Source organism: Typopeltis vanoorti, chromosome 8 (assembly GCF_054136105.1).
Source record: "Typopeltis vanoorti isolate ZY-2024b chromosome 8, IOZ_Tvanoo_1.0, whole genome shotgun sequence".
Taxonomy (NCBI): Eukaryota; Metazoa; Arthropoda; class Arachnida; order Uropygi; family Thelyphonidae; genus Typopeltis; species Typopeltis vanoorti.
The window spans coordinates 6830899-6844842 of record NC_143556.1 but is presented as its reverse complement, the minus strand read 5'-3'; the positions used below and the strand labels follow the sequence as shown (position 1 = coordinate 6844842).

Below are 13944 nucleotides of genomic sequence, written 5' to 3'. Positions count from 1 at the left end.
ACTTACCACATCCTACATAAAAAAAAAAAACTGCCCATTTTAAAACCTTTTTTGAAAATATAACTTTAAATAATGCAGATATATTGGTAAGCTATGACATCACCTCACTGTTTACCAATATTCCTTTAAATGACACCTTAACACTCTTAAAAAAAATGTTTTTCCTCCTAATATGTCTTTTCCTTTGCCATCAATTCTGGTTATTTTTCTTGGAAGAACAAAATTTACAGACAGATAGAAGGAATCGCTATGGATTTCCCCATCTTACCAATTTTTGACATGGAAAAATTTTGAAAATGAGCCATAGACTCAGCCGCTCTTAAAACTTCTATCTGGCTAAGATATGTAGATGATGTGTTCTCTATTTGGCTTCATGCTCCAGACACATTAGACACCTCCCTCAGTCACCTCAATAGCCTACATCCAAGAATCCAGTTTACGATGGAAAAAGAAAATAAGAATAGTTTACTCTTCCTAGACATGTCTTTCTAATGGTAATCTTTCCTTCACTGTATGTATATAGAAAATCCACTCAGGCAGATACATTCACAAACTCTCTCACCACCACCCCCTCTCAACAATATTATTATAATGTGACATCTTCAGGGAGGACACCTACTCTACATCTCTCTGTCTCCACCACTCAATCCAGCAACTACAGCCAACCACTAATGGCATCTATCACCTGCCGCCGCCGCCACCACTAGTATTTCCACAGACAATCACAAACATCCATGCCCACTGCGGGATTTGAACCTCTGCCTTTCTGGCTGGAGAGCGAATATGCTAACTGCTTCGCCAACCAAGGCCAGCAGGTATTATTAAAACTCTCACCAATAGAGCTCACAATCTTTGTTGCAGTGGAACCTCCTTTTCAGCTGAAGTCAACCACATACATATCACCTTCCCTTCTCCTTACCAACAGCTACAGTGATTACAGAATTAAAAATAAAATAATCAGTTCCTACCCCATTCCCTGGCCGTCTCTTAAGAAGGATTTCAAAAATGCCATCAGAAAAAATAGCCAGTTCCTTAAAAAAAAAAGTACAACCTCTACCTCAGCTTTTAAGCCCACCATAAACTTACTACTCTTATCCGTTCTACCAAAGATCAGCTCCCTCCTCTCTCAGTGCCTGGAGCATATAAAGTACTCTGTTCCTGCAAGCTGGCTTAGTTCGGACATTTAGGTAGATCAGCAACTATCAGAACAACACAAATCATACATCTGCAATCATGACTATGGTCAATCTGGCTTTGCAGACATGTTTTAGATATAACCCATAGGATCTCCTGGAGAAAAACCACTATGCTCTCCACCATAATAAATTCAAAAAAGAAAGACTGTTTTTAGAATCTGTGGTGGCACTCAGAAATCAACCAAATTTAAATAAATACAGCTGCATAAAACTTCCAAAATTTGGGAAACATTAATTATCAGAGGTCCCACTCTACATCCTAGGCCACTTACAAACACCATTAGAGGGCACACCACCTAGATAAGACTTTAGAGTCACCCACATGTTTCACTTAGTATTGTGTTGTATTTGAGTGTGTGTTGCAACAGTTATTTGTAATCCCTGAAGATGTCTCAGTGACTGAGACGAAATGTTGGAAGCATTGAAATTAGTTTTTAATCCTTTCCCAGTACTGTAAATATCCCATTAAACCTCCAACATGATATCCTGCCATCACTTAAGCCTCAACATATGGAGAGAGAGAGAGAGAGAGAGGTTTGTTGACCGAGAGTGTAGAAGTGCAAAGTTAGAAAAATTAAAGCATTTAGGTGGATGCAGGGGAGTGTATGTGCAGGCACCGATGAGGTGTGCGAGTCTGAGAATGACCTAAAAATGCAGAATATAGTCTCGCAAGCAAAAACAGTACTGAATGGGGTAGTCATTTCAGAATGTAAAGGTGGTTGGTGCCTAACGAGATGCTAGGGATTCTATATATATACAGTAGTTCACCCGTATCTGCAGGGGATACGTTCCAAGATACCCAGTGGATACCTGAAACTGTGGATAGTACCGAACTTTTTATATACTATGTTTTTTCCTATGCATACATACCTTTTGATAAAGTTTAATTTATAAATTAGCCACAGTAAGAGATTAACAACAATATACTGTAATAAAAGTTATGTGAATACGAATGGAATTTTCACAATCTCAGCATAAGTGTTTTTTTTTTCCCCCTTATGAAGTTGAGAATTTTTATCTTTTCACTTAAAAAAGCACTTGATGAATTCCTTTGGCATATATGAATTGCCAGCATCACTACTATTATTAAGTGAATTAAGATTTACTTGAAGACAAGCAGTGCTATAGTTGATCTGTTAACCGAGATAGCTACTAATGATCGGATAACGTATATAGTACAGCATGGATACACTGGACAAAGGGATGAGTGATGTCCCAAACGGGACGGTGTGAGATTTCATCATGCTACTCCCACGATGAGTTGTTATTATCATAATAAAAATAATACTCAGAACAGCATCCAATTTAAAACTTATGAATTGTTTATTTCTGGAATTTAATATTTATGAACTGGGGTCGACCACAGGTAACTGAAACTGCAGAAAGCGAACCTGCAGATGAGGGAGGTGGACTACTATATAGTGTTAATAGAAATAAGAGAGAAGAGTTTTTGGCATTGGTTAATACAACCTTAGCTAAAGTAATAGGCATTAGTGAGATTTGACTAATAGCAGATAATGTAGTTAGATAGAATATGAAGGACTTATTATTTCCAGAGGGGGATAGAGAAGATAGGATGGAGTGAGGTGGGGAGGTACTACTGATGATAGTAGGTGAATTACACCCCAAAAGTAGGAGATAGATGGAAGTTTTTTTGAGGCAATTTAGTTTGAGATTGCAGTTAATAGAACAATACACTGCTGGTTGCTGCAGTAGGCCAGGGATGATATGGAAGATATGCATCAGCAAATTAGTATAGTGAGAGCAGGATAAGGAATTCTTACAGAGACTTAAACAATGGAAACATAGATTGGAAGGAGCAAAGATCACATGACAGAAGAAAATGGAATTTATACACCTGCTGGGAGATAATTACTTGAAGCAGCATGTGAAGGGGACTTCAGGATACGAGAGTGTATTATCTGGATCAAAAGATCTGTTCCTAACCAAAATGCCCAAACTACCTCTGATGGAGAAATATGATCATGTCATCTTGACTTGGGAAGTTGCAAAATGTAGAATTTTGTCAAGAAGGCATATTATGACAAGCTTAGGTGGCACCTAGAAGCAGTACCATGGGATTATCTGCAAAGGAAGGATGTTAGCAGTCCATGGGAAATATTCAAGAGTATCTGGAATCAAGAGGATTAATCAGATAGGAGTTTGATGGATGAGTTGAGTTAAGCAGGAGCTGAAGAAAAGAAAATGTTATGGAGAATTTAGAAAAATTAGTTTAGCAAATGCAAACAAATTACTATGGAGGAGATTTCAACTATAGCAATATAAACTAGGAGAGGAGGCAGCATGCAGGATTAAGAGAACTAAATTTTTGGGTTTCTTGAGGGAAAATTATCTTAGGCAGCATGTAGTGGAGGGAATACAAGGATCAAGAGCACTGGATTTGGTTATAGCATCAGAGATTCTGACTGTGACAATGTCATAATTGCTTCCACTTGGTTGGTGAGAGCAACCATGTAGTCCTCACTTGGAGGATCAATAGGCATGTAGAATCATCAAGGCAGAAGGAATTTGTGGGATTGTAAACTGTTCATGTGATCACATGAACAGAAGATATGAAGACTAATAGAAATGCATACTTATATCTTCTGCAGTAAGAAATTCAATCACCACGCTCTGCTTTAATGAGAGCAGCCATTTTGGAACTACTGTATTATTCTCATGCAACAGATCATAACACCACTGAATGTGGTGGAATTATAGACAAGTACTGTCCACTCATGGTGCGTAAAGTTTTCTGCTGTGCTTATTTTTGAAGAAAAAAAAAACATTCCTTTTGTACCTCCACTAGTAGATATTTATGACATTGGTATTGACAGTGAAAGTGCAAAATAACAATGAACAAAAAAGTAAAAAGAAAATATTGCCATAATCTTTCTAGGAAAACAGGTTTAGGCAATTAAAAAAAATTCCTTGAACATTTATTTATCATGTGGAAAAAGTTTGAGGTTTGAAGTATCAATTTTCATGATATTCATTAAATGAAACACAAGAAATGCTTACAAACAATATTTAATATCTCACTGGTTATCACAAATGAATAAAATACATAGTAACCTTCAAAAAAATGTCTCCACATTATTATAAATAACAATTCTGATTTTTCAATGTTTATAAGTTAAAATATACTGATATTCATTTTAATAACGTACAAACATACTTGTATGCAGACTGCATTTCAGGATCAACAGTGCCAATAATATTTAAAAAATAAAAACCCATTCTTATATCTTTTTCTATTCTATATAAAGAAAAACAAAGCATCATGACTGATAATTCCTATATATATTCATTTATTTTATGATACTTATGTCTAAAATGGTAGAAACCTATAGCATACTAGTACTGTGTTGGATTAGGGATATCTAAATTATGAAACAAGATCATTTAGATAATCTGAGAACACTGTTCTTGAAAACAGAATTATAATACTTAATCAAACAACTCAAGGCTTCAAAATAAGCAAGTGGTGATCTTACCAGAGGCCCACTCAGGTCTACTTTATGTATTAAAATACTGACATTTGAATGCTAATTGATATTAAATACGTATGTATATGTAGGGTTATTTAAAGATCAAAGACATAACTGGATGGAGACTGCCACATAACCTTTAAGAAATATGGAGAACTGATTGTGCTCTGTACAAAACATTTTATTTTACAATGCTATTCCAAAATAAATTCACTATAGCAAGTTTTCTATAGTGAGAGTTGATTGTAAAGTGTTTTAAAAGCACAACAGCCAGAAGCGATAACGTTAGAGCTTTTGCAATGTGTTTATTTTTCCACAATGTGACAAGGATGAGAACATTGTGGACAAGTACTCTCTCTTGTTTATATATATACACTGCTTGGAAAGAAGTCAATGGACATCTCCATGGGCAAGGTGCAATGATTTGTAGCCAGTATAAATTGCAGGAATATGATGCTCCTAAGTTAGTGTGACTGTGTTTGCGTGAAGGGAACTGACAGAGTTCGAAAGAGCCATTGTGAGGATGCCATGTTGCAGGCCTATTTCTCCAGCAAATTGTTGACAAATTGTGCCATCCTAGGTCAACAATATCAGCAATACCATATGGAGATGGAAGCAAAGGAGTTAACTGCAATTGCTATTCGCAATGGATGGCCACCACACTCACTGAATGTGACCATACAGTGCTACAAAGGATAATATGTGAAATCGCCATTTGTTGGCCAACACATTGAATGTGTGGTTCCAGGCATCGACTGGAACATGAATCTATGCAAAAACATTCAGAACTGAAGCTCACAACATGAGTTTTCATGGTAGGATTGTTGCAATATGCAAGCCCCACATTACCTGAACCAACATGCAGTGTCGCCTTCAGTTTGCAAAGAGCATGTACAGTGGGATGTGGAAGCTTGGAAAGCTGTGTTATGGAGTGATGAAACACACTACACCCTCTACTGAGCAGATGGATGGGGTGGACATGGCTGATGCCCAGTGAATGTCTCTTACCAGAGTGCATAATCCCAACCATGAAATTCAGAGGTGATGGTGTAATGGTATATATGATCCTGTTTTTCCTGGTTTGGCCTCAGACCTCTGTTTGTGGTGGCATGAATGAACACTGAGAGGTAGCTGAACAGTCTGGACAATGCAATGTTTCCTACTTGGTGATGTTTCTATGAAACTGATCACTGTGTCTTTCAGCAAGACAATGCATCACATCGTAAGGCTGCTGTAATTATGTGGTTTGTGGACATGAACATTGCCACACTCGACTGGCCTACACAGAGTTATGATCTCAATCCTACTGAACATCTGTGAGATGTGAACTGGAACATTGGTTGAGGTCAAGGGACATCTTCTGCACAACGGTCCAGAACGTCATTACATGCCTACAGGAAGAATAGTCCAAAATTTCCATTTTGGACTATTCTTCCTGTAGGCTATATACAATAACTTCTATACACTTGTGGAAGATATGCTCTGTAGGATTTCTGCAGTCATTGCAGTGAAAGGAGGTCCTACATCTTATTAAGGTGAGCACCATGGCTCTTTGTTCCTCTCACTATGGTGTCCATGTATTTCTTTCCAAGCAGCGTATAATCAAAATGTGCATGCGTTCCTTTTGGGATTTTTTTTATACTGAACAGATGATCTGAAAGTAGACATTTCTGTATGAAAATATCAATATATTGATATTAGATTTTACATAACAGACACAATATGCAAAGAATATATAGACAAAATCAGACAAAGTAGCGTTTGACGTCATTTGGATTTTGTTCAATAATCTTGAGAATTCGTTCCAGCTGTTTGTAGATTGCATGTGCTCGCTCAGGTTTCATGCCATCAAGCAAATTATAATCCGGAAAGAAAAAAGCACATATTCGCCTGTTTTGTAGATCAGCTTTAAGTTTTTGAAGCAACTATATAAAAAAAAATAAATAAATAAAATACAGTTCAGTTAACAAATTTAGATTAAATAAACATAAATACTAAATAACACCACTGTCACAAATATCTGGAACAAGGGTAAACATAAATCATGCAGTCTACCAGTGGTTTTTGCAAGCAAATTACAATAAAACATCACCTTTTGACCCATTGTTATTTTTCTTTTTGATTAATACAGTATATATATTATTAAATACCTCAATATATTTTATGGTAGGGAAATATCTGTGGTGAAAAAGTTTAAATGTGACATACAGACACCTGGAAAGCATTTAAAGTATACCTTGTAGATATAATATGCTTGATCTAGATATTTAGAATATTTTGCAAAAATGGCATAGAGATAACTTTTTTTTGTAGTAGAATGAATTTGTGTGGCACTATTTTTATTTATTTATTTTTAAAATAGCAATCACAAACAAATAAAGACTGTGAACAGGGCCGGTGGATGCGGGCGGCGCGGCCAGGGAACGGTTCATAAGTTATTTTTAAGAAACAATTTTTATCATAAAAACAAAAAAATTCTTAGGATGATCATTATTAAAATAAATGAGGCCGTATACACTGAATAAAAATTTTTAAAAAAAATGTATATTGCCGGCTGTTTACAATTTTGCAGCTAGAGCAGGCTAAATGCTTGCCTGCAGAATGTTGTCTCTACTGCAGTCTATCTAAAGTGAAACAGTGAACAGTTTTTATGCGCAGAAACGAATTTTCGTACAAAACATTTGTTGCTAGTTAACCAGTCATATGGTACGCATCTCAGTAGGCTACTGACAGTAGCGCAGTGCGAACTATTATTTCGTCTGCGTAGTGTTGTATAATAATTTCTTGTGGGTATAAAATAGAAATGGAATCAAAAATTAAAAAAAAAGTTATCTGGTGCACAAAAATCATAAGCATCAAGCTGCGAAAGAAGCAGATATTAAGAAACAAACTGGGGCTCTTAATTTCTTAAAATATTAAAATATTCTGATGCAGATTGTAACCAACTCGATACATCAGAAATCAGAGTTGAAGAACCGTGCACATCATCCAGTTTGCATGAAGGTACTATTGTAACTATTGAACAAGATAATTGAACATGATTTAAGTGAAAAATAGTTAGGATTTAGTCAACTACAACAAGATTTAGTTGTAGTTGGCCACGAAACTAACACATTGTTAGTCTCTGTGAATTTAGAAGATCCAGGTGAACAGGGAAATATTGATGAAAAATTACGAATTGTTTTAACTGAAATGGGGGCTGTTCAAAATAAAAATATAATTTATCCCAAGACACATATGGTCGTAAATTTGGCGACACGCATTACAATAGAAAAATGGAAAACGGAAGCTCGTGCCAAGAACATGGCTCATTTATTCTGAAACTTTAAATTCTGTTTTTTGCTTTTGTTGCAAACTTGTCGCACCTACTGAATTACCCACTGAGTCTTGTAGAAGGTTATAACGATTGGAGAAATGTAACTACAACTTTACATAGACATGAGACTAGTTTAACTCACATGAAAAATTTCTTAAAAAGGAAGGAACTTGATAAAAATTTTAAAAAACAAAACTACTATTGATTTTCAGACTCAAAGCATGTAAGAAATGGAAAAGAAACATTGGACGAGTGTTTTAGAACGCTTGATTGAAATTATAAAATTCCTTGGTAGCTGAAATTTAGCTTTTCGCGGATCATCTGATAAATTATATGAAAGAAATAACGGCAATTTTTTAAAATTAGTCGAACTGTCTGGGAAGTTTGATCCCGTTATGGAAAATCATGTTGAAAGGGCCCTACAATGAAACAATAGAGTACACTATTTGAGTAAAGACAGTCAAAATGAAATATTGGAAAATTTAAGTAACGCACAGGGATACAATTTTATTATCAATTCTAAAATCTAAATATTATTCCATAATTTTAGACTACACACCTGATGCAAGTAAAACAGAACAAATGACTTATTATTCTCTTTGTTTCCTGTGACAATGGAATTGTCAAGTTCAGGGAAAACATTTTAGGTTTTGCAGGTATATTAGATTCTGCAGGACGTGGTTTATGTGGAACGACTGGAAAAATGGAACATTCCCATTGAAGACATGCGAGGTCAAGCTTATGACAATGGGGCAAATATGGGCTCCAAAATTTGCTTTTGAACAAAAATCCTCTAGCTTTTTACGTGCCATGTGCTGCTCATACTCTAAATTTAATCATTAACGATGCAGCCAAAGTGAATGCAGATGCAATTAGTTTCTTTGCAATTATTCAAGAAATATACAATTCTTTTCATTCTCTTACAAACGTTGGGCAATCCTTTTTAAAGTTCGTAAAAAAATTAACATTGAAACAGCCATCAGAAACGCGATGGGATAGTAAAATTAATGCAATCCACCCTCTACGATATCAGTTAGGAGAAATTTATGATGCACTTTTTGAAATTTTAATAAAGAAACTCAGCATGAAGCACAAACATTATGTGCTAAAATAAAGGACTACAAATTTATTTGCTCTCATAACTTGGCATGATCTACTTAACAGAATAAACCCTGTGAGTAAAATGCTTCAAGACAAAAATATGAACATTACACTTGCTTTAGAATCTATCGAAAACTTAAAAATATTCTTACAAGAGTATCGATCAGATACAAATTTTAAAGAAGTTCTAAAAACGGCAAAATAACCGAGTGAAGAGGTGGATGGTGAAGTGAAGAGAACAAGAATTACAGTAGTAGTAGTAATTTACTAAAAGTGGAATAAAGGGACTCTTTATGTACATATCAATTTATATCAAAAAATCATTGTGTTATCATAATGTAAAATGTATTCTATAATAACATTGTATTGATAACAATAGTTATAATATTCTATTATTCTCATTAACTCAGGAAGAGTGAAATTAAATTAGGATTAACTACTACTGTAATAACCAAATTTTATTTCTAATGGAAAATAATGAAAACAATTTCCTATTAGAACATATATAATTTCAGAAAAAAAAAAACTGCAGAGCAGTATCAAAAGAAGATGCTTATGATGATCTCATAATTTTCAAATTTTAATTTGCATGAAATCCCAGTTTTAACAGGATTTTTTTTTTTTTTTTTTTTTTTTTTTTTGAAATGTGCTATATTACAATCATCCCTAATGCAACTGGTTTTTGATATTTACCTATTATAATTATTATAATTGCACTCCTCTATAGAGTTAGCAGACTCATTATGGGAGGTTCATTCAACTGAACGAATCTTAAAATTGTTAACACTCCTTGCATTAACAACACATTCCACTCACTGACAATTCTGCATGTAAAAAATCTACTCCTCACACCCCTCTTCACCACACTCTTAAATAACTTCCAGGGATTATCTTGAGATCATCCCCTCTTGCCTTCTACTCTTTTTTATAATTGCATCTGGATTAATCCAATAAAAGCCTCTCACTAACTTAAATGTCTTTATCATATCACCTCTTTTCCTCCTATTCACAAAACTCTGCAATCCACATTTTTTCTATCTCTCTCCATAACCAGTTCAAAGTCCTGATATTATCTTAGCCACTCACCTCTGGACTATCTCCAATGTCTCCACATCATACTGAGGTGTGGCCTGACCAGTTCTTTATACAGTGGCAGAACCACTTCCTTATCCCTACATGTTAGAATACTTCTTATCTTAGCAGCACTACAACGTGCTGCCTTTGCAATACTAGCAATACGCCCTCTAAACTTCACACACTACTTCCTGCCATACTCTGTGGCAGGAAGTGGATGAGATTAGATAAACCCTGATAAATGATATATTGTTTGCAAACGATGTTAATGAACAGAATCCTTTGGATGCCACTGGTTACCCTCCCTTTTTGAGACACTGTTCTATCATACACAACCAGCATGATTGGGTCAGAGAGCCAATCTCTGATCCATCTAACCAATGTGCTATTCCCATTGTCTGCAGCTTGTTCACCAATTTATCAAGTGGTAATCGATCAAATGCTTTTGCAAAGTCCAAGAATATCACTGTATATGATTCTTCTTATCTAACACACTTGCTATCATAAAATGCAAGTAAATTGCTAAAAAAGGACCTACCCTTTACAAATCCATGCTGACCATCATAAAGAATGATATGTCCATCAACTCAATCCTGTATTCTATTCCTAACCAATTGCTCCAACACCTTGACCACAAATGCAGTTATATAGACTGGTCTATAATTGGAGACTTCTGTTCCTAGAACCATGCTTATGGAGTGGTGCTATTTTGCCTTCGTTCCACTCCTTAGGAATCCGATCCACTGCAAGACTTTCATTAAATAACCAGGTCAAGGGCATAGCCAACTTTGGTGCACATTCCTTAAGCAAACGTGGTGATATGTCATCCATTCCCACAGCCTTATTAACATCTAACCCAACCAACACCTGATACACCTCTGATTCTTTCACTTCCAATTCTTCTAATACTTGCCTCCCTTCTATATACTGTAGCACATCATTTATACCCTATAATATAAGCTGATAAAGTGCTCATTCAATAATTCCACTATATCCTTCACAACCGTTACTTTGCTGCTATGACTATCCACCAGTGTTAACCTGCCATAATTATTCTTTCTCTTGCTTGCCATATAGCAGAAAATTTCCCTTGAGTTAACCTTGGCCTGACTAGCCCATCTCCTCTCATACTAAACTTTTTCTTTCTTTATCATGCTCGTCACCTTTCTAGCCCGCACTCTATACTCTTCTTGGATCAGATCACCACCAACTGCCTTGTATACCTCCTCCAAAGCATTTTCTTTTACAACACGTCTTGCTTGATTTCACTGTTCATCCATCTGACTCCTACTCTATTTACTTGCTTAACCCGTGGTATGCAGTTATGCATTGCTTGTGTCAGATACTACTTTGTGAATTTCCATGCACTGTCAACATCTTTTCTGTTCAGCTCATTTGCTTTATATTTCCACATACATATATATCCATTTTTGACAGTAACCTTTTCTTGTTTCAGCACTTCCCAAACAAGCCTCATGATCATTCTCACTAACTGGCAGCAGTGTCAATACCCCATAACAACCACATCTTGTGAAGTTATCACCAAATCCAAAACATTAAATTCATTTACATGCTACTTAAGATATTTATTTCTCAGAATTTAACAAACTCACTCTCCTTGTTCCCATACATTATCTCCTCCTTCCATTCTATGTTCCTATAAGTCTCCCATCCTTTTTATATGCCCACCCAGTTTACTTAAACATTTCACAATTGGCATTCTCTACATTCCCTGGTTTATAACAGCATCATATCAAATATACTATCCTCTTAATTTCAAGTCACACATCACTATGAATTTCCACACTTTGTGGACACAATTCCTCCTGCAATCATTAACATCACTCCCCCTCCTCTTCACATTTCTATCCTTCCATAAAATTATATATTCTTTCATTTCTATTCCCAACACCACATCCTCCTCAGACAACCAAGTTTCACTTATTCCAGTTATCTTTGGGCATACTAACTCGATGAATGCAACAAACTCAGTTCTCTTATTTCGAATGCTCTTTACATTGTGTACAAACATAAGAATCCCTGTGTCCTTGAGGCGATTCCACCAGCACCAACATTCTCTATTGTACCTGCTATACCACACCTCTCTCACCCTTTGGTCTGACCACTATCGTTTCTCTGATCCTCACTCTGATTTCCATTCCTACCTGTATTATCCTCACCTTTATTGCATTCCATCATCTTGTGCTACTGTAACCACATCTCCAACCTTATATCCATCTTCCTCCTGTTGTACAATCCATTTAGGTGTGCTATCCTGCTTCCCAAGTAGACTATGATCATTTGCTACATTAACTTCTTAAATCTGTGCCATCTCAGAAAAACAACAGCTGTTCTAAATATCAACCACCAAACCCACTGAAATGCAATCGATCAACTTTAAACCATTCCAACTATCCTTCAAATTCACTCCACAGATTTACAAATTGAACCCCCCCCTTTGCCTCACACAACTCAACCATCTTACTATTCATTTTCTCTGCTCTCCTTCTCATTTCACTGTCATCATATCTGGGCAACATGCCAGATAACTTTTCCAATACTGTACTTCTTTACCTGCTGCAACAACTTCCTCGAGTCTCTATCAACATTCCCCCCCCCCCCCCCAACTAAGTCATTTGTACACAACTACCACTAATTTTGATGCACAGTTGTTTCTTTTCTGCAGTGTATCAGTTATTTGCTTCATTATTCCACCATGAAAGCATGTTTAGTGCATGTTTCATTTGTCATCACATTTCTAATGATCAATTTCCCCATACAATGATATACAATTATCCTTTGAATCTTTATTCATAATACTAACTTCCTCCTTCTCATCAGCTGATTTCTTTTTTAGATGTTTAATATTCTCTTCCAGATGTTTCATTTCACTTTTCATTTTCTCTAACTCTTACCTACGCTCTTCTACTATGGTCACTTGTTCCCATTTCTAATTGCTCTAATCTATCAGGAAACGTTTTGCATACTTATCTTATAATATAATATTATATTATAAATAATATTATATAATTTATATTTATAAGCTCTTATATTTGTATACAAATGCTAGAGGTATCAGAAACAAAAGAAATGAAATTGTTGCACTGATTGAGTTTGTTCATCCAAAAATTGTTGGAACAAGAGAGACATGGTTGGATGAGGATGACATCCTGACAGGAATAGAGATGGAAGGGTATGATGTATTTCATGAAGATAGAAAGGGTAAAAAGGGAAGTGGAGTGTATTGATGATAGAAAAAGAGTTATGTCCATACAAGGTAGAGACGAAAGAGGGAAACAGTGGCAGTTGTTTTGAGGCAGTATGGTGTGAGATAGAGATGAATAGAATGAAATACTTAGTCGGATGTTGTTATAGACCTGGTAATGTGGATGATAGTGACCATGAAATGTACAATCAAATTAGCCAAACATCACAGTCTATAGCAACACAGACTGTGATGATGAGATACCAAATGGAACTAAAGAAAATGAGTGAGTTTTTGAGGGAAAAGCTACCTCAGGTGATATGTAACAGAGGGCACACATGGATTGAGTCTTATATTTAGATTTGATCATCTCATCAAAGGATGTTATTATAAATGAGGTGTCAAATCACCCTCCAGTTGGTGAGAGTGACCATAAAGTGATTACCTAGATAGTTACCAGTAATGTGAGGACTTCTGTGAGGAAAGGGTATATGTGGAACTAGAAGGCAGGTGATTATGAGAAGCTCAAAAGAAAAGATACCTGAAGAAAGGAGATCAGTG

The 13944-nt window shown here is 35.8% G+C and overlaps 1 protein-coding gene across 3 annotated transcripts in view; it reads right to left on the bottom strand.

Moving 5' to 3' along the window:
- Nucleotides 1-4210: 4210 nt before the first annotated feature.
- The window catches only part of LOC150103703 (cyclic GMP-AMP synthase-like receptor), a 162345-nt gene continuing 152611 nt past the window's right edge, over nucleotides 4211-13944 (bottom strand). For all 3 annotated transcript variants that reach the window (XM_090396503.1, XM_090396504.1, XM_090396505.1), the window contains exon 7: nucleotides 4211-6612. In XM_090396503.1, the coding sequence (XP_090252629.1) occupies nucleotides 6433-6612 (180 nt within the window). In that variant the 3' untranslated portion in view covers nucleotides 4211-6432. The remainder of the gene's footprint in view (nucleotides 6613-13944) is intronic.